The following is a 22,777-nucleotide window of genomic DNA, read 5'->3' as shown; positions in this document are numbered from 1 at the left end:
GCTCTGTATGCACCACTCTACATTTAATCATTAGTGATTGATCTCTGCTGTCTTCCACAGCATGTCTTTTTCCTGATTCTCTCCCCTCAGCCCCAACCAGTCCCAGCAGAAGACTGCCCCTCCCTGAGGCTGGTTCTGCTGGAGGTTTCTTCCTGTTAAAAGGGAGTTTTTCCTTCCCACTGTCGCCAAGTGCTTGCTCACAGGGGGTCGTTTTGACCGTTGGGGTTTTTCTGTAATTATTGTATGGCTTTTGCCTTGCAATATAAAGCGCCTTGGGGTAACTGTTGTGATTTGTCGCTATATAAATAAAATTGATTTGATTCAGGTCGGTGGAGTGTCCTTGCCTCAAGTGGAGGAGTTTAAGTATCTCGGGGTCTTGTTCACGAGTGAGGGACGGATGGAGCGTGAGATCGATAGATGGATCGGTGCAGCATCTGCAGTCACGCGGTCGCTGTATCGGACCGTGGTGGTGAAGAGAGAGCTGAGTAGGGGGGTAAAGCTCTCGATTTACCGATCGATCTACGTTCCAATCCTCACCTATGGTCATGAGATTTGGCTCATGACCAAAAGAACGAGATCGCGAGAACAAGCGGCCGAGATGAGTTTCCTACGCAGGGTGGCTGGGCGCTCCCTTAGAGATAGGGTGAGGAGCTCCGTGTCGAGCCGCTGCTCCTCCACGTCGCAAGGAGTCAGTTGAAGTGGCTCGGGCATCTTTTCCGGATGCTCCCTGGACGCCTCGCTGGAGAGGTGTTCCGGGCACGTCCCATTGGGAGGAGGCCCCGGGGAAGACCCAGGACACACTGGAGGGACAACATCTCTCGGCTGGCTTGGGAACGCCTTGGGGTTCCCCCAGAGGAGCTGGGGGAGGTGTGTGTGGATCGGGAGGTCTGGGCAGCTTTGCTTGAGCTGCTGCCCCCGCGACCCGACTCCGGATAAAGTGGAAGAAAATGGATGGAGATTGAGTATGTATAGATAGATAGATAAACTTTACTGATCTCACAGAGGAGAAATTCACGTTACGTCAGCTCAAAACACAAGGTGGGTACAAGTAGAGGAAAATGTTCATCAAACAGCGTGTGCAAGGATAAGCAATAATAATACTTGTAACAGTACAAGACATAAGAAATGAGGTAGAAATAGAATATGACATACACCCTCACATACATGCGTATATATATATATATATATATATATATATATATATATATATATATATACATACACACACACACACACATACGAGGTCTGTTAGAAAAGTATCCGACCTTTTTATTTTTTTAAAAAAACCTGATGGATTTGAATCACGAGTTCTTGCATGAGCCAACCTTGAACCTTCGTGCGCATGTGTGAATTTTTTCACGCCTGTCGGTTGCATCATTTGCTTGTAAGCAGCCTTTTTGTGAGGATGGGTGGAGTCTCTCATTGTTTTTTCTTTGCAAGGAAATGGCAGAACGACTGGAGCAGCGCGACTGCATCAAATTTTGCCACAAACTGGGCAATAGCCAGGTGGAAACCATTCGGATTATTCAGATGGCTTTCGGTGATGATCCTCTGGGTATCACACGGATTAAGGAGTGGTACAACCGGTTTAAAGACGTCCACACAACCGTGGAGGGCGCGCCGCGCTCCGATCGGCACCAACACGCTGAAACGACTGGATCTTTTCTAAAGTGAACGCTGTGATGATGTGGGACCGTCTTGTGATTATCCGAGAAATTGCGGAAGAGGTGGACATCAGCACTTTTTCGGCACATTCCACTGTGACAGAAGATTTTGCCATGAAAAGAGTGGCAGCGAAATTCATCGGCACGAAGCTGATGGCGCAGCAACAGCGCCTTCGTGCTGAAGCCTCACAGGACATGCCCTGACATGTCCAGCTTGTCCACCATTTTTCAGATAGTCACACGACTGAAAAGCCACCGAAAGCCGTCTGAATCCTCCCAATGGTTGACGAGCTGGGCATGTTACAACATGTCCTGGGAGACTTCAACACAGCGGCGCTTTTGCTGCGCCATCAGCTTCGTGCCGATGAATTTTGCCGCCACTCTTTTCATGGCAAAATCTCCTGTCACAGTGGAATGTGCCGAAAAAGTGCTGATGTCCACCTCTTCCACAATTTCTCGGATAATCACAAGATGATCCCACATCATCACAGCATTGACTTTGGAAATGATCCGTTCGTTTCAGCGTGTTGATGCCCATCGGAGCGGGGCGCGCCCTCCACCGTTGTGCAGACGTCTTTAAACCGGTTGTACCGCTCCTTAATCTGTGTGATGCCCAGAGGACTGTCACCGAAAGCCGTCTGAATAATCCCAATCGTTTCCACCTGGCTATTGCCCATTTTGTGGCAAAATTTGATGCAGATGCGCTGCTCCAGTCGTTCTGCCATTTCCTTGCAAAGAAAAAATGAGAGACTACACCCATCCTCACACAAAGGCTGCTTACAAGCAAATGACGCAATGGACAGGCGTGAAAAAAATCACGCATGCGCACGAAGGTTCAAGGTTGGCTCATGCAAGCACACATGATTCAAATCCATCAGGTTTTTGAAAAAAATAAAAAGGTCGGATACTTTTCTAACAGACCTCGTGTATATATATATATATGCACACACACACATACATACATACACATACACGCACACACACACACACACACACACACACATAATGTAAAATTCAAAAAGAAAAAATAATATAGCACCTTCAACTGCACCACAGACTAAAACAGTTAAATGTGGTCTATTAAACATTAGGTCTCTCTCTTCTAAGTCCCTGTTGGTAAATGATATAATAATTGATCAACATATTGATTTATTCTGCCTTACAGAAACCTGGTTACAGCAGGATGAATATGTTAGTTTAAATGAGTCAACACCCCCGAGTCACACTAATTGCCAGAATGCTCGTAGCACGGGCCGAGGCGGAGGATTAGCAGCAATCTTCCATTCCAGCTTATTAATTAATCAAAAACCCAGACAGCGCTTTAATTCATTTGAAAGCTTGACTCTTAGTCTTGTCCATCCAAATTGGAAGTCCCAAAAACCAGTTTTATTTGTTATTATCTATCGTCCACCTGGTCGTTACTGTGAGTTTCTCTGTGAATTTTCAGACCTTTTGTCTAACTTAGTGCTTAGCTCAGATAAGATAATTATAGTGGGCGATTTTAACATCCACACAGATGCTGAGAATGACAGCCTCAACACTGCATTTAATCTATTATTAGACTCAATTGGCTTTGCTCAAAATGTAAATGAGTCCACCCACCACTTTAATCATATCTTAGATCTTGTTCTGACTTATGGTATGGAAATTGAAGACTTAACAGTATTCCCTGAAAACTCCCTTCTGTCTGATCATTTCTTAATAACATTTACATTTACTCTGATGGACTACCCAGCAGTGGGGAATAAGTTTCATTACACTAGAAGTCTTTCAGAAAGCGCTGTAACTAGGTTTAAGGATATGATTCCTTCTTTATGTTCTCTAATGCCATATACCAACACAGTGCAGAGTAGCTACCTAAACTCTGTAAGTGAGATAGAGTATCTCATCAATAGTTTTACATCCTCATTAAAGACAACTTTGGATGCTGTAGCTCCTCTGAAAAAGAGAGCTTTAAATCAGAAGTGCCTGACTCCGTGGTATAACTCACAAACTCGCAGCTTAAAGCAGATAACCCGTAAGTTGGAGAGGAAATGGTGTCTCACTAATTTAGAAGATCTTCACTTAGCCTGGAAAAAGAGTCTGTTGCTCTATAAAAAAGCCCTCCATAAAGCTAGGACATCTTACTACTCATCACTAATTGAAGAAAATAAGAACAACCCCAGGTTTCTTTTCAGCACTGTAGCCAGGCTGACAAAGAGTCAGAGCTCTATTGAGCCGAGTATTCCATTAACTTTAACTAGTAATGACTTCATGACTTTCTTTGCTAATAAAATTTTAACTATTAGAGAAAAAATTACTCATAACCATGCCAAAGACATATCGTTATCTTTGGCTGCTTTCAGTGATGCCGGTATTTGGTCAGACTATTTCTCTCCGATTGTTCTGAGTTATTTTCATTAGTTACTTCATCCAAACCATCAACATGTCTATTAGACCCCATTCCTACCAAGCTGCTCAAGGAAGCCCTACCATTATTTAATGCTTCGATCTTAAATATGATCAATCTATCTTTATTAGTTGGCTATGTACCACAGGCTTTTAAGGTGGCAGTAATTAAACCATTACTTAAAAAGCCATCACTTGACCCAGCTATCTTAGCTAATTATAGGCCAATCTCCAACCTTCCTTTTCTCTCAAAAATTCTTGAAAGGGTAGTTGTAAAACAGCTAACTGATCATCTGCAGAGGAATGGTCTATTTGAAGAGTTTCAGTCAGGTTTTAGAATTCATCATAGTACAGAAACAGCATTAGTGAAGGTTACAAATGATCTTCTTATGGCCTCAGACAGTGGACTCATCTCTGTGCTTGTTCTGTTAGACCTCAGTGCTGCTTTTGATACTGTTGACCATAAAATTTTTATTACACAGATTAGAGCATGCCATAGGTATTAAAGGCACTGCGCTGCGGTGGTTTGAATCGTATTTATCTAATAGATTACAATTTGTTCATGTAAATGGGGAATCTTCTTCACAGACTAAGGTTAATTATGGAGTTCCACAAGGTTCTGTGCTAGGACCAATTTTATTCACTTTATACATGCTTCCCTTAGGCAGTATTATTAGATGGCATTGCTTAAATTTTCATTGTTACGCAGATGATACCCAGCTTTATCTATCCATGAAGCCAGAGGACACACACCAATTAGCTAAACTGCAGGATTGTCTTACAGACATAAATCTTGGAGTCATTTTTGATCAGGATATGTCATTCAACACGCATATTAAACATTTCACATCTATTCATTTCTCTGCGTAAAGCACTGTTTTACCATAGCAAAATAACAAAACGCATAGACAATTATCGGTGTTCTATCTGCAAAACTTTGGCCGATAGTGAGTACTTTGAAAAGGGCTTATATCGGCCGATATATCGGTCGGGCTCTAGTGGCAACATATGTTAGCCTAGGCTAACTGGTGGTGCATGAACTGAGCAGGGCTGTAAAATGAAAACTGTGAAATCCGAGAAAAATTTGCAGGGGGTCTGGGGAGCATAGGCCCCCAGGAGCTGAGGTCTCGGGCCCCATGGGATCCCAGAAACCAAATAAAATTTTTATCTAATGATACATTTTCAGGTTCTCCTGGAACAAAAAGTCTCAAAGTTAGTGCATATATAAATGACCCTGTATTCAACCTTTCATTTGAACTGTCAATGATCATGTTGAAATAACAGAATATGACCTGGAATGATTTTCCTTTAAATTGTAAACCAAATTATGCATTAACTCAGAACAATTAAACTACATGAAATTCATGAAGACTGAAAAGACTGTTACAGCATTTCAAAACCACAGCTAAAGCTTGAAGAATATTTTGAAAATCTTGGTAAAATATCAATAACATACCTTATAGTAAAAAATTGTGTTAATTCCTGTAAATCCACTGAAAGCCACAGTGGCTTTTTGCCATGAAAAAAGTCTACATTAATAAAAACTCATTTACATACTTGTGTAAATTCATGTAAATCCAATCAAAGCCACAGTCTTTTTTCCCAATGAAAGAAAATCTAGATTAATGAAAAAAAAAAAATCACAATCTTGTCTAAAATCCTGTATTAACAGCACAATATTTATTTTCCAAAGAGAGAAAAATTCTTACCGTGTTTCCTGAGAGCACAGTTCACTTTTCCCGTTTCTTTTATCTTTCAGGTGTGTTGATGAAGCCAGCGACAATTCCACAGATTCTTGTCCTTATCAGACTTTTTCCAAACAGTCTTTCCTCTGTCTGACGTTGGCCCATGACAGAGACATACTGCGCAATTCTTCTTTTAAAAACTTCAGAGCTCTAAAGGTTTGGTTCCTCAGCCCCAACCAGTCCCAGCAGAAGACTGCCCCTCCCTGAGCCTGGTTCTGCTGGAGGTTTCTTCCTGTTAAAAGGGAGTTTTTCCTTCCCACTGTAGCCAAGTGCTTGCTCACAGGGGGTCGTTTTGACCGTTGGGGTTTTACATAATTATTGTATGGCCTTGCCTTACAATATAAAGCGCCTTGGGGCAACTGTTTGTTGTGATTTGGCGCTATATAAAAAAAAAATTGATTGATTGATTGATTGATGTCCACATGCTACATTTAGCTTAAGCAGAAGACATACAGCATCCAACCAACCAGTCTCGCTTTACAACTGTCGCAACAGCGAGGCTTTATCCTCCTCGAAATGCCGCAGATCCGAGGACACTGATTTGTATCTGTAACACACAGATCAGTGTCCACGGAGCGCCGCAGTCTTATAAAATTTGAACGATGTAAAAAAAGAACACTTTGCAAAAGACATTTTAAAAACTCAGTGACGATCACGATTACAGAGTAAAACACTAACCCCCCCATGATGAAATCCGCGGAATTTCGCGGATCCGTGGAGTTTTCACAGCCCTGACTGAGGGAGCTGGGGGGGGGGGGGGGGAACGACGAATCAAGCGATCAAACAAAAAGTTAGCTCTTCCTTCCTCACGTCTTCGTGGAGAGTCTGGGGTCGAGGCACTGTTGCTCCTGGGAGATACAGCCGGAAACCACTCCGGGTAATCCGAGTCAGGTTTGAAAAATCCTCTGAACTGGAACTGTCTGTGGAACTTGGTTGTAGTGAAAGCGCCTTGAGCACAGCCTACTCTCTCCGCTTGGCCCAGGTTGACCTGCTTCATTTCCCACAATCAGGATTACCTGAACTTCGACTGTGACACAAACTCTGTTCGAGTGTGAGCTGCCTAAAATTCTCTGACTTACGTGACATCTTCTCTCACATTGTGCCATTACCTTTCTCTTATTCTCCTATAGTCTGTGGTCATCTCCCATCTAAAGCACCACTGCCACCTATAGGGTTAGTTTGTCAGTACTTATACTCTATTTAGAAGTCTGATATTTACTGACAAGCTTTGCCAGGTCGTTCCCTAGCCCATCCTGTTGAAAAACATAATTGTCTTTGGCAGTCAACGGTTGTGTTTGAACTGACGTCTATCGACGTCTTTGGCAGCCAATGAGTTAATGAGTAAAGACTGAAGGAAATCAATTGTAAGACCCGAAGTATTTTAGCCATAAGGTCAAGTGAGAGGGTAAGTGTTAGCTTGTTAAATACTTGAAAGACACTGGATCATCAAGAGGATTTAGTGCTGCTACAACAGACTGATTTAGCAGGTGGCAGCAATGCAACAATAAGGATGCCAGCTGCCGTTATACGCCACAGAAGAAGAAGAAGGGTCTGTTTGATTTTCTCCACAGGGTCATGTTTTGAGAAGACGTGTGTTTCGTGTCAAAATAAAGCCATAATATACATACACATATAATATATATAATTGACGTTAGCGGTTTTATATGATGAACTGAACGGAACATAGAAACAAATGTTGATGCAAATCTGTACACAAATGCTGGTGTTGCAACCCTGAATTTCACTTCAGTATGTGTACAGTATAAATAACTGCACCACATTTCACTGATTGTAAACACATTTTAATTGGATGAATAGAGTTATGAGACAAGCACCTGAGCACCGGATGTTCGGCCACTGACCAGTACAAGTAGAGTGGGCTTTGGGGCTCACTGTGCCTCTTCCACTCTCTTCTGGACCCGGGCAGCACGATTAGTCTGTTTAATCTTCACTATGTTGACATCTTTCTTGGTTTTGCAGTCTTCTTCCAAGGTTTTTGCCCCTCTTGCATAGCGTGCAGACAGCTTTACCGAGGAGCTCAACCTTGCGGACAAATTCACCAAGTCTTGCTGTTGTCCCTCCACACTCACCTCCCACTCCAACCACCTCCACTTAAATGTGTTTTTCTGTCGACCTCTATTATGTGATCTTTGTCCTTTCTTTCAATAATCTTAGCCATGTTGGAGATACAGAATGAACAGCCAAAACTTTCAGAAAATCAAATGGCCATACCTGGCTACTTTTCAGTGGCTTTCAATATTGCCTATATTCTGATTGGCTTGAAAATTCATTGTTCTAGAGAAATAACCAATGCCATCGCATTGGCATCACATTTTAGCTTGCAGTACAGCAAGCATATGCAGAAAGGTGTAACTAGCATAGAGGGCCCCGCTGCATATCGACACTGACAACAATAAGGCAGCGATCCCTCCCACCCCCCACCCAAAAAACTTTTCTCAAAAGATTTACACCGATCTCAGAAATCCAGAAAAAAAGGGAAATCCATGGATCCATGGAAAATTCTCATAACTGGGTGTTTAATGTAGTTGTAGCTTCAAACTGACAAAAAACAAACAAAAAACAAGTGTAGTAGCACGGTACCTGGTTTGTTTGGGTTTTCAGCAACCCAGGCGATGGTGATGCCTCCAATCTCAGAGTCACTGAAGCGAAGTAGGAATGTGCCATTGGGTTTGGACATCAGCATGTCTTGAGCCTGCTGCTTGTTCACAAATCCCAGGATGGCCCTACAACCAAAACGGACAGAGCATCATTCAGCTGTGGACACAAGTTTACATACACTTTCATGAACAGGATGGTCATGGCCATGTCTGGCTCTCTTTGATCTATTTGTTCTTCTTCTGGAGAAGACTGGTTGTATCATCACCATGCTCAACCGTCAGTACAGAGCTCTTTCTTAAGGTTTTGTCTGTGGTCACCTGCAAATTTTAGTGGAGCATGAACCTTGAAGGTGAAGAGTGTGCATGTCCTTGACCTTGTCTAACCGCTGGGGCCCTCAACAATCCGGCACGTGTGCTGGATCATGTCCAGATAAAAAACACACATTTAGAAAATGTTGCAGCTGAGGCTTCGTCACAATGCATGTGATACGGTTCATCTTAGTCTCCCTAAGAAATTGTTCATTTGACACAAAGTCATTGCATACGTAAACCCTCCAGCACACCTGGTACCAATGACATCCAGTCCATACCTTAAAGTTAGAGCTGTAGCCCAAGTCTGGAAACACCAGGACCCTGAAGACCCCAACCTATCTCGTAGATGACCCACCTCGTACTGGATGCTAAGGTGGACCTGCTGGGATTCACTGCTGTAAAAGTAGAGACACTAAAGTGTGCGGAAAAAGCAAAGGTGGGGGTCTTATTGTGTATGTTAACAACTGCTGGTTTAACCCAAGACACATTTCCATAAGGATGGTCTTGGGTTTCCAGGACCTTGGGCTGCTAGCTGTAAGCCTGTGGCCATACTATCTACCAAGGGAGCTGAGTCACATGCTCACCATCTGTGTTTACATCCCCCCGGAAGCAGACACAGCAACTGCATGTGAGAAAATTCACACGGTCACAGCAAGGCTGCAGACAAACGCCCCTTTCACACTGGCACAAACATAGAGCTGCGTATTGTGGCGTACCATCTACACCGAGTTGAGCAGCTCTATGCCCACTTTTAGCAGCTCTACGTTGAGTTTTTGCTCCCTACGCAGCAGTATGTTGAGAGCTACGCGTGAAGGATGGAAGAAATTAAACGTTTAATTTTTTTTTTCGCGTAGAGCACTGGACACAGAAAATACGCAGTTTTAAGCAGGTCTGCGTAGCACAGCGTTACTGCATGCAAGTCTGCGCAACACTGTGCTCCTGTACACATCCAAAAATTGAGTACATGCATCCAGAGTGAATCAGCTGGAGAACATGATCACGCAGCCGCAGCGCCTCTGTGTGATCAGAACAGCTGATCTAACTGATGGATGTGTGTGTACTCAGAACAGGGACTCGAACCTCAACTCAGAAATCCAGAAAGAGAACAGAAACAGCAGGTCGCTCGCTCGCGCGCTCTGTCTCTCTTTCTCTATTTCAGCAGCATCTGTACACAATGAAAATGATCCACCAAGACAAAAAATAATAAAAAATAAAATAATGTTAAATGACTCTGTTTCTAACCTGCACCACACAGTGCAGGAGAGAACAGAGCACACTTCCACAGAGGCAGAAAATAGCAGCTATGGCTACATATGTGGCAGAAATGCAACTGTAAAACCCTCATGATACAGTCCACTGTTTTCCAAACGCAACGATGTGATCTGCACAATCGGCAGGTGTGAACTGAAAACAGTTGTATTGGTTTTAAATAGCGGCAAGGGCTACACGTGACTGTGCACACACATTAAAAAGCAAACATACGCAGCTGCAAGCAAATCTACGAACGCAACAAACATGGAAAAAGGCTGAGAACAGGCGCATTTCGGCGTACTTAAACAAAACCACACCGCAATGTGCAGCTCTACGTTTGCACCAGTGTGAGAGGGGCTAAAGCACCCTGAGACACTGATAATTTCTGGGGATTTAACCATGCACCTTTGAACTCTACTTTGGCTGCATTTCACCAGGCTGTACAACCCCAATTCCAATGAAGTTGGGACGTTGTGTAAAATGTAAATAAAAACAGAATACAATGATATGTAAATCCTCTTCAACCTATATTCAATTGAATACACCACAAAGACAAGATATTTAATGTTTAAACTGATAAACTTTGTTTTTGAGCAAATATTTGCTCATTTTGAAATGGATGCCTGCAACACGTTTCAAAAAAGCTGAGCCAGTGGTATTTTTACCACTGTGTTACATCACCTTTCCTTCTAACAACACTCAATAAGCGTTTGGGGACTGAGGACACTAATAGTTGAGGCTCTGGAGGTGGAATTTTTTCCCATTCTTGCTTGATGTAGGACCGCAGTTGTTCAACAGTCCGGGGTATCCGTTGTCGTATTTTGCGCTTCATAATGCGCCACACATTTTCAATGGGCGACAGGTCTGGACTGCAGGCAGGCCAATCTAGTACCCACACTCTTTTACTACGAAGCCACGCTGTTGTAACACGTGCAGAATGTGGTTTGGAACTGTCTTGCTGAAATAAGCAGGGATGTCCCTGAAACAGATGTTGCTTGGATGGTAGCATGTGTTGCTCCAAAACCTGGATGTACCTTTCAGCATTGATGGTGCCATCACAGATGTGAACGCTGCCCATGTCATGGGCAATAGCACACCCCCATACCATCACAGATGCTGGCTTTTGAACTTTGCACTGGTAACAATCTGGATGGTCTTTTTCCTCTTTTGTCCGGTGGACACGATGTCCATGATTTCAAAAAACATTTTAAAATGTGGACTTAGACCACAGCACACTTTTCCACTTTGCATATGTCCATTTCAAATGAGCTCGGGCCCAGAGAAGGTGGTGGTATTTCTGGATGTTGTTGATATATGGCTTTTGCTTTGCATGGTCGAGTTTTAACTTAAATGGTAAATGGACTGCATTTATATAGCGCTTTTCCATCTGCATCAGACGCTCAAAGTGCTTTACAATTCACCCTGATGTCAGGGTGCTGCCATACAAGGCGCTCACTACACACCGGGAACAACAGGGGATTAAAGGCCTTGCCCAAGGGCCCTTAGTGATTTTCCAGTCACGCAGGGATTTGCTTGCACTTGTAGATGTAGCGACGAACTGTGTTAACTGACAATGGTTTTCTGACGTGTTCCTGAGTCCACGCAGTAAGATCCTTTGCACAATGATGTCGGTTTTTAATGCAGTGCCGCTTGAGGGATTGAAAGTCACGGGCATTCAATGTTTGGTTCCGGCCTTGCTGCTTACATGTAGAAAGTTCTCCAGGTTATATTATGGACTATAGATGATGGAAACTCTAAATTCCTCGCAATTGAACGTTGAGAAACATTGTTCTTAAACTGTTGGACTATTTTTTCACGCAGCTGTTCACAAAGTGGTGATCCTCGCCCCATCTTTGCTTATGAATGGCTGAGCCTTTTGGGGATGCTCCTTTTATACCCAATTATGACACTCACCTGTTTACAATTAACCTGTTCACCTGTGGAATGTTCCAAAGAGGTGTTCTTTGAGCATTCATCAACTTTCCCAGTCTTTTGTTGCCACTGTCCCAGCTTTTTTGAAATGTGTTGCAGGCATCCATTTCAAAATGAGCAAATATTTGCACAAAAACAATAAAGTTTATCAGTTTGAACATTAAATATCTTGTCTTTGTGGTGTATTCAATTGAATATAGGTTGAAGAGGATTTGCAAATCATTGTATTCTGTTTTTATTTACATTTCACACAATGTCCCAACTTCATTGGAATTGGGGTTGTAGACTGTCCAACAAGAAACAACAGGACAATGGACTTACTGTATGTTAATGTGAGAGATGCATATAGAGTCAAAACCCTACCCCCTCTCGGAAAGTCTGACCACAATCTGGTGCACCAACAGCCACAGTACAACCCCTGGTACAAAGGCAGCAGGTAATCATTCACTCTGTCAGGAGGTGGGCCCCTGAAATAGAAAGTGCCCTGAGAGACAGCTACAACCCTCACGGTCTGGGATGAGCTGATCAACCCTCATGGTGAGGACATAGAGAGGCTGCCATGAGCGGCTGCATCCCGACGCGCGAATCCGTCCGCACGTCTTTCATTACAAAATCTCCTTTAACAGTGGAATGTGCCGATAAAGTGCTGATCCCGACCTCTTCTGAAACTTCTCTGCTAGTCACACGACGTCATGCATCAACAGAGCCTTAAATTTGGAAGTGATCTGCTTGTTCCAGCCTGTCAATGGCGGCTCGGGGCGCGGTGCGCCCTCCGCCGCTGTGGGCTGTTTTTCATCCATTTTTAATGGTCCTTAATCCGTGTGATACTGATAGAATTTTCACCGAAAGCCATCTGAATCTTCCAAATGGTTTCCATCTGGCTGTCTGGCAGAGTTTCTGAAAAAATTTTCATGGAACAAAGCGGCAGTCGCTCCACCATTCCTAAACAATAAAAATCCGACGAGAGGGGTGGACCAGTGCTCACTCAAAGCCTGCCCACAGGCAAATGATGCAACCGACAGGCGTGAAAAAAGTCACGCATGAGCACGAAGGTTCAAGCTTGTCTGATGCAAGTGCACATGATTCAAATCCATATAGTTTTTGAAAAAATAAAAAGGTCGGATACTTTTCTCACAGACCTCGTATATTTACTCACGTTCATCACATACAAACTAGATTTTGAATGAATAAAGGTTGATGACATTAATTTAGCCGTCCCGGCATCTTTGCATTACATCATAAGAGCTCATTAGAACACATAATGGTTAGTAACAATTGTAATAAATCGTTTTGGTTTGATTTTAAGGTTGTGTAATCCTGCATGATGGAATGCTGTTTAATCACCTGTTAGTCACTTCACTGTGATCGTAAACTAATTGTATATGTCTTACGATTCCACCACACAAGGGACAGAGGGGGTGCAGTTCTTTTGCTGTGCTGCATGATTGGCGGAGACGGCAGAGGTGTTTGCTCTGTACTTCAATGCTCGCGGTCTTCGGGGTACAAACTCACAGACAACGGTGCTGGTACGTGGTGATGTATATGTTGTGCTCTAAGGAGTGTTTATGTACTTTGAAGGGGCTGAGGACTTATGTTTGCTTACATCATTTTGTGGTGTTCTGGTTTGTATGAGTGTTTACTTATTTTTGGACTCTAGTTGCTTATGTCAACATAAAAAAAAAAACAAAAACAAAAAATGATCTGTCAAGGAAAAATTGTTGTTCGCCCATGTCTGCATACTGGTCAGGATCATCCATCGCCTGCTGGCCTGTGTCACTAGAACAAGTTGTGATTATCTGAGTCCAGGACAAAACATGTGATTGTGTTCCAGACTAACTGAAGGCCAAGTCTGTAGTATGGATTTGTTTTTATTAAGGCAGGAGTCCTTAAACTGATATAAATATCAAAAATATACATACAGTATAGTAAGTTGAAAGTGGTTTTAATCATTATCACTGAGAAAAAGTTTGTACAGCTTCTCAAAAGTGTTTCTTGGAAAGAGTGATGGCAGTATTCCATCAGCGGTCACGTGATGCTGTGACGTCACAGCCTGTAGAGTCCCATCTTTGTCTGTTCGACTGACAACAAGAACAGATAGGCCTCAGCATGGACAGTGACGAAATTGAGAACTTTTCTGACTCCTTTTCAAGTGTGGAAATCGAGACTGACTCGGATTCTGAGGAGGTCGCAGTAGTGATTAGAACCTACAGATTTGAGCCGTATCTTTGGGCCGAACAAAGAACAAACCAGGAGCATTCTGACAGCGAAAATAATGCCAACGGTGCTTTACGGCGGAGCCAAAGTAGAGGCAAGAGACGTGCCAATTCTGATGGATTTTGAAAGGCTGCAGAATACGGAATGGTAAAAGAGGCTTTGATTTTTGTTGCTGCTGTTTATAACACGATAATTATAGCATTTTCGATTCTAGCGTCTGTTTAACGCCTTTGTTATTTTTCCGGACCCATGATAGTGTAGCTACTACCACCGTCATTACCTTCAGGTTTTTGCCGTTTGAGTGCCTGGCACCATGTACTGCGAAAGAACGCATTCGAATTCTAGTACTCGAGACATACAAAATTCTACAAACGCACCTCCAATCTAAGCCGTTTCTCTAATGTAGCAGATTTTCTACACTTCATAGGCTTTGCCGTGAACATCGATGTGCCGCGGGGAAAGATGCTTGGAACAGCCCCTGGCAACAAAACCTTCTTGTGATGTACATTTATCCCAAGCTGCTCCTTCAAAGCTGGGACGCGTCGAAACACCCATCTTCAAACTGTGCACAGCACAACAAAGAATATGTGGTCAGCCTCGATAGCGTCCCCTTTGTCAGACCTGATCTTGTACAACGAACTTGCTGAACCCACTTTTCATGGATATTTTCATCCTGTGGAAACTTGAAAAGGCTAAAACCTTTCGCCCTTGTGTTTGTGCAATATGCTGCCACACACTGGTCAGGCATATTGACAAACAAGTCCCTGTGTTTAATCAAAGTTTCTGCCGCTAAAAAAAGTGTAAACAACAGCCGCCAAGCGTGCAAGCCGATATGGTCGACAGGCAGTTAGGTATCTCCGGTTTCGTGCTTAGCGGGAAGCTGGTCATGGGGCATGCAGATTTTTCAGTGGCGGGATGTTCAAATGGACAGGAAAACTGCGTCCATTTTCCCAAAATGCTTAGGTTGACCGAATTATATAACCTTTGTTACATGTAATAAGACTATGTTGTCTTTAAATGTCATATCCACTTTAAGATGGCTCTCTGAGTTTCAAAGGTCAGAAAACTCTGTGGTTTATATTTGCCTGCATGTCCGTTGGGAATCTCCTCCAGATATATCAATGTGCTTCAACTGCAATTAAATCTTTCTCTCTGCATCGTATTTCGATTCCTGGTGGTCCTTGCTTGCTGGTCAGATTTCTTGATGACATCATCATGAAAATTCCATGACAGAGAGGAGGAGTACAAGATCCTAGTGAAGGACTTTGCTGCCTGGTGCAACACAAAACACCTACAGATCAACACCTCGAAGACAAAGGAGACCACATATTCAAGGAGGACACATCCAGGCTGGACAAATTGATCAGGCAGCCTGGCTCTGTGGTTGGCATGAAACTGGACTCTCTGGTGACGATGGCAGAGAAGAGAACACTGGACAAACTACTGGACATTATGGACGATGCCAGTCATCCTCTGCACATCGTCATCAGCAACCAGAGGAGCCTCTTCAGCTACAGACTGCTCCTTCCCAAATGCAGGACCAACATACTGAAAAACTCCTTTGTCCCCCAGGCCATCAGAATGTATAATTCCTCAATCGGGGAGGATGAGTAACAGGACGACAGAGAACAGGAAGGAGAGGAACAGTAGTAGTCAGTAAACCAGTATTGATCAGTATGTCTGGAATTTATATTTGTGTACTTATATTTATACACTCAACAAAAATATAAATGCAACACTTTTGGTTTTGCTCCCATTTTGTATGAGATGAACTCAAAGATCTAAAACTTTTTCCACATACACAATATCACCATTTCCCTCAAATATTGTTCACAAACCAGTGTAAATCTGTGATAGTGAGCACCTCTCCTTTGCTGAGATAATCCATCCCACCTCACAGGTGTGCCATACCAAGATGCTGATTAGACACCATGATTAGTGCACAGGTGTGCCTTAGACTGCCCACAATAAAAGGCCACTCTGAAAGGTGCAGTTTTATCACACAGCACAATGCCACAGATGTCGCAAGATTTGAGGGAGCGTGCAATTGGTATGCTGACAGCAGGAATGTCTCCCAGAGCTGTTGCTCGTGTATTGAATGTTCATTTCTCTACCATAAGCCGTCTCCAAAGGCGTTTCAGAGAATTTGGCAGTACATCCAACCAGCCTCACAACCGCAGACCACGTGTAACCACACCAGCCCAGGACCTCCACATCCAGCATGTTCACCTCCAAGATTGTCTGAGACCAGCCACTCGGACAGCTGCTGGAACAATCAGTTTGCATAACCAAAGAATTTCTGCACAAACTTTCAGAAACCGTCTCAGGGAAGCTCATCTGCATGCTCGTCGTCCTCATCGGGGTCTCGACCTGACTCCAGTTCATCGTCATAACCGACTTGAGTGGGCAAATGCTCACATTCGCTGGCGTTTGGCACATTGGAGAGGTGTTCTCTTCACGGATGATGCAAAGGAGATGTGTTGCACTGCATGAGGCAAATGGTGGTCCCACCAGATACTGACTGGTATCCCCCCCCAGTAAAACAAAACTGCACCTTTCAGAGTGGCCTTTTATTGTGGACAGTCTAAGGCACACCTGTGCACTAATCATGGTGTCTAATCAGTATCTTGATATGGCACACCTGTGAGGTGGGATGGATTATCACAGCAAAGGAGAAGTGCTCACTATCACAGATTTCGACTGGTTTGTGAACAATATTTGAGGGAAATGGTGATATTGTGTATGTGGAAAAAGTTTTAGATCTTTGAGTTCATCTCATACAAAATGGGAGCAAAACCAAAAGTGTTGCGTTTATATTTTTGTTGAGTATATTTGTATGCTGCTTTTTTACTTTCACTTTTGATGCTCTGTGTGCTGCTATACAATGCTGCTGGAACCTCAATTTCCCTGAGGGAGTCTTCCTAAGGGATCAATAAAGTTCTATCTAATCTAGTGTAACACTTGGACCTTCACTCTCCTGCTAAGACTGCAGAATCATCAAACACCTCTGACCTCATGACTCCATAACATCTTCCCAAACATCCCTCAAATTCAAAGTTTGAGGATCCAGAGACATGAAGGTGACTGTTGAGATCAGTGAATGTCTCTACAAGTTCAACACTTTTATCTCAATCAGGCACAGCTCTGATGAATGCATCCAGGAAGTCACTGAAAGACTGGATCTTAGTCTGGAGGACAGTCACAAACCCAGACACTCTGATCCCTCACTCAGCTTCTCAACTGTAATCAGAGTATCCATTGATTCAACTTACATTTGAACGAACTCGTCCTAGGGATTTCATCCAATCGTCTTCAAATTTGGTCAACATCATCATGACACCATGCTGATCAAAAGTTATCAAAAGAATTTCTGTAGGTCAAAAGGCATGGCTGTTAGGGTTTGTCATGAAATTACGTTCTTCCTTTTGACAGATTTAATTTTGTCTTCCACTTCTAAATCACGCAAAACAAGTTGGTGAACGTAGGCCATGATCGCCGTGAAATTACGAGTAACGGTGTCCGTGTGGCGGCGTGCCGAATATTGCCCCTTCGCCATGAAATTACGTTCTTCGTTTTGACAGCTTTAATTTTGTATATCATGAAAATTGATACACATGTCAAGCATGACAACCTCTTACAATTCATAGGGGCGTCGCCCATGGGCGGGGCAAAATGCCTCAATAGCTCCCCCTTGAAACTTTCAAAAACCCCTCCACATAGGGTTTTTTTTTTTTTTTTTTTTTTTTTTTTTTTTTTTTTTAAGAGTAGGGAGATGAAAATTGGTACACATGTGACTTGCATAGACGTACAAAAAAATCTCTTGCACCATGGGTCTACTCCAAACAGGAAGTCAGCCATTTTGAATTTTCTTCTCATTTTGGCGTGATTTCCACACGTAATTGAACGAACTTCTCCGAGGGATTTTGTCCAATGCACTTCAAATTTCTTTCAGAGCATCCAGAGATGATACTAATCAAATGTTATCGAAACCTTTTCTCTATGTGGAAGGGTGTGGCCGCTATGGCGCAGCCATTTTGACCCTTCACCATGGATCATTATACTTAAACTGGTCCTGATGTCACATAGTTAACCCAATCAACATCATTCCACTTCTAAAACACGCAGAACAAGTTGGTGAACATAGGCGTTGATCGCCGTGAAGTTACGACTAATGGCGCCCGTGTGGCTGCGTGCCGAATATCGACCTCTCGCCATGAAATTTCGTTCTTTCATTTGATGCCTTTAATTCTGTCATATCATCATGAAAATGGATACAGGTCAAGCACGACAACCTGTTATGATCAAAAGTTATCGAAAGCTTTTCTCTATGTCGAAGGGTGTGGTCGCTATGGCGCCGCCATTTTGAGCCTTTGCCTTCAAATGGATTAAAATCCTGCAGGGCAACCACCATGCCGATCAAAAGTTATCAAAAGAATGTAATTAGGTCAAAAGGCGTGGCTGCTAGGGTGTGTCAAACTTTGGCGAGCTTTTCGGAGGAAGCCGTTTCACTTCGAACAACTGTCACTCCCACATACTTCATTGTAGATCATTCAAACTTGCTGGACATGATGAGGGCTCTGTCCTGAATGTCTGCATATATTAACTGCCCACCTCTGCCATATTATTATTATTATTATTGTTATTATTATGGCAGTATGGTAGACCAGTGATTCTCAACCGGGGTGCCGCGGCACCCTAGGGTCCTGTGATCGATTGTCAGGGGTGCCGTGGGCAATTATCAAATATCACCATTATCGGGTGTATGTGCTGTAATAGTGTGGCAGATGATGTAATGCTCTTTTATTCCAGTAGATGGCAGCAAAGCGCTGTACTATAGTATAATAGACAGTCGAGTTAGTGCTGCGTGACACGTGACACATGTAGGGCTGTCACAATTATTACAATATTTGTCAATCGCGATTATTTTTCATATTCGCAATTACCGTGAATTACTTATTTTATCCACAAAGCATAAAACGACTCAGAATCTGATGTCATTGTGCTGCAGCCTCGCTCTCGTCTTAAGGCGGGACAATAACATGGAGGCTGAAGAGTGATCCGTCCTGCCGTTTGGATATAAGACGGCCAATTTAAAACAGTGGCCGTCTTCTTCAAAAGTCGTCTTAAATGCGGAGCTGTCGGTGTGTGTGTCTGTGTGTGTGCACGCGCGGAGTCAACAGGCTGCAGACTGCGAGGGAGGGGGTGCGTGAGGGAGATTCCTGAATGCAGGCGCGACACATTACAGTCTGAGAACCATCAGTGCGCAGCGAGCGCAGAGCAGAGAAAGAATTTTAACCCGAGTGAACATGTTAACAAAACAAAATGTGAAGCTGCTTTTACTTCTCTCTGAATTTTCTCTAAAGGTGTGATTCTGCCGTTACCGTCCTGTTCACACCATGTGCGCGTCGTATGCTGAATTTATGAGATCATGAGATGAAATAAACGGTCAAATATCTTTAAAAACATATTTAAAAAATGAGAATATATGAATGAACTGAGCCACAAAAAAAAAAAACAATGTTCAGAAGCACAGATCACAAAAAGCAGGTGAGAACTCTGAACTTTAACAGCTGTTATTTTCCAAAGGTATTTATTTGTTCAATCTTGAGCTTAATGTAGTGTTTAAGCACAAAACATGACTGATGAGGAGAAACAATTTCAGAAATGCAACAGAAACAACCACAAATCAGAAAAAGGTGGGACTATAAAATGAAGATAAAAATAAAAATGTTGCACCATTCCCAGTTTTTCCACTCAGAGAAGCCAAACATTCTTCCAGAGTTGCGTAATTATACTACAATAGTAGAATATAAAGAAGGGAAAAAAGAAAAAAATAAGACAATATATTCGTCAATCGCAATTATTTGTCTGACAATTAATCGTCTCCAGGAATTCCTAATCGTGACAGCCCTAGACACATGATGACTACAGCGTGAATCTCAGCTGCTCACGGAGCATGGCTCCTCTGGGGAAGGAGAAACCGCGTTGGCTGTGGAGGTGTGTGGGGAAGGCGGCCTGACCTCCGTTGATGTCACCGTGGTCAGACTTGGGCCTTCTCGCTCACAACTGGGTTCGCTGAAGGCAGCCTCTGCGCTCCGTGAATATTAGAGTGGCAGATTATTGTGAATAAAAGTGTCGACACGTCTAAAAAAAACAAAAACACTTGAGATCAGAGTGCAAAATGCTTGAGGATTTTCGAAATGCAGTGTTTTCTGTATCAATTTTCTATTGCGATAATTGGATTTTGCGCAAAACCAGAGGTAATAGAATTATAATATTTTGGTTGGTGGTGTGCTGCAGGGTTTTGTAAATATAAAAAGGGTGCCGCGGCTCAAAAAAAGGTTGAAAATCACTGTGGTAGACCCTTAATTGGAATAAGCAGGTATAGAAAATTGACGGATATTATTATTATTATTATTATTATTATAAGTAGTCATATGAAAAATGTCGCCCACAACACTTCCTGTCTATCTGGATTCACCCATGGTTTGCAGTCTCTGAGCAGAAACAATCAAGAATGTGTGTATTTATGTGTCAAGCGTGACCTGATTGAGACGCAAGACGGTTTTATGAGCGCATTTAGGTCATGCTGTCCTCAGGAAGAGATTTTAGACAGATTTTGGAAAAAAAAAAAAAAAAGTGTTGGTGTTTTTGTTAATACGTCACGGGTCTGCAGCTGTTTTTAGTTTAACCACAGTAAGGACACCCACAGAAGACACTCAGAGTAGAGTTTGAAAGAAAGGTAAAAAACATGTTTGTAAAACTTTGCTCTTTGCTTGTGACCCCCCAGAGTGCAGACGACAAACTGTGTGAGATGACCAGAATCCTTTACAGAGCATCCAGAAAGTATTCACAGTGCTTCACTTTTTCCACATTTTATGTTTCAGCCTGATTCCAAAATGTATGAAATTAATTTTTTTCCACCTCAAAATTATACATACAACACTCCATAATAAAAATGTGAAAAACTTTTTTCTTTAGATTTCTGCAAATCTATTAAAAATGGGGAAAAAACTAATAAATCACATGAACTTAAGTATTCACACCCTTTGCTCAATATTTTGTTGATGCACCTTTGGCAGCAATTACAGCCTCAAGTCTACTTGAATATGATGTCACAAGCTTGGTGCACCTATCTTTGGGCAGTTTTGTCCATTCCTCTTTGCAGCACCTCATCTTTGAATAATTCTCATTTAAAGAGCTGACCCACTGACAGTAACTGAAATAATTCTCTCAACCCTGACTTTTACTTGTAATTAATCAATCAGCAAACAGCAGAATGAAACATTACCCATCATTCCAGTGAAGTTTGAGATATTTCTTCATCAGCTCCACAACTCCATCAAACCACTGCCAGAAGGTAAAACTGCGTCCAGGCAAGTTCTCCTGAAATAAAACCAGTATTTCAGAAACACAAACATGGAGAAGACTCACAGATGTTATCTAAGCCTTCAGGAAACAGATAAGACTAAAATGTTTGTCTTTTAAGCCCATGTCACACCATCAAACTGTGTGGTTGAGTGTTTTAGCATGTGTAGTTAGTGTGTGGTGTCGTTTTTTATTTATTTATTTTATTTTTATTTATTTAGTGCATCAAAATAATCACGTGTCTGGAGCAGCGGGTCAAGTATCTTTTTTTTGTAACTGCACAAAGATGATCGAAGCGCAGAGCGCATCATCAGAGTCTGAACCAGAGCGTGATCAGTCTGATGATGAAGTGGACTTTATTGTTCTCGTCTGTTCTCGTTTGTGGTTTTCACAAGAAAAAAAAAATTTTTGATTCGAATTTTAGGTTTTCGGGTGAATTTAGGGACACTGTTTAATGCAGTATGTCAGAATGAAATCAAAACTGTCAAGATACACAGGTGAGGTTGTGCTAAAAGAAATGACACCAAACAAGGCCAGGCAAACAGGTTAAGGTAAATTATGAAGGTAAAACCAAAAGATGCGGCTATTTTATTTTCCTTTGTTTTCATGTGAAATCTCGTCAAGTGACATCATCTCGCAATGTTTCAATGTGGCTTACACCCACATGGACCATTGTGACACTAATAAAATAATTGTAGGAAAGACTTTCAGCTTTTAAAGTATGTTATTTCTTGTTGTTGGTGATGGGACAAATGGCGGCAAGCAGACAAACACAGAGGGACTTCTTTAAAAACACATCCACCATGTGTTAATTCACAAGCAATTTCAACAATCAGGAATTAAAGTATTTCCACGTCATCTTCGTAAACAAGGCTGTCTCATCTGTCTAACAGTTTTCAGCTGTGATGATGAATCCAGCTGAAAGGACTTAACAGGTCAGATCAAACAACTCAGTGGTGCATCATCACCAAGAGAATCCAATGAGTGTACTCTGACTTCATACTTTCTCGTTTCTGCCGCTAAACTGATTAGCTCCTTATGTGCACACTCCACATAATCTTCTCTGTTTTTATGTGGGGGCATTATAGTGCCACATACAGTGAGGCAAATCGATTTCGCAAGTTTTCTCACCTACAAAGAATGAAGAGGACTGTAATTTGTATAGTAGGTACACTTCAACTGTGAGAGACAGAACAACAAAAAAAATTCAGAAAAATCACATTGTATGATTTTTAAATAATTAATTGGAATTTTATTGCATGAAATAAGTATTTGATCACCAACT

At 42.4% G+C, this 22,777-nt stretch overlaps 1 protein-coding gene across 2 annotated transcripts in view; it reads right to left on the bottom strand.

Moving 5' to 3' along the window:
* LOC117505612 (signal transducer and activator of transcription 5B-like) overlaps positions 1-22,777 on the bottom strand; it is a 255,380-nt gene that overhangs the window by 64,375 nt on the left and 168,228 nt on the right. For both annotated transcript variants that reach the window (XM_034165193.1, XM_034165194.1), the window contains 2 exons: positions 21,416-21,510; positions 8,399-8,541 (listed from right to left, as the gene is read on the bottom strand). In XM_034165193.1, the coding sequence (XP_034021084.1) occupies positions 8,399-8,541; positions 21,416-21,510 (238 nt within the window). The remainder of the gene's footprint in view (positions 1-8,398; positions 8,542-21,415; positions 21,511-22,777) is intronic.

Source organism: Thalassophryne amazonica, unplaced genomic scaffold, assembly GCF_902500255.1.
Source record: "Thalassophryne amazonica unplaced genomic scaffold, fThaAma1.1, whole genome shotgun sequence".
NCBI lineage: Eukaryota > Metazoa > Chordata > Actinopteri > Batrachoidiformes > Batrachoididae > Thalassophryne > Thalassophryne amazonica.
The sequence above is the reverse complement of the archived record's forward strand: the minus strand, read 5'-3'. Positions and strand labels throughout refer to the sequence as shown.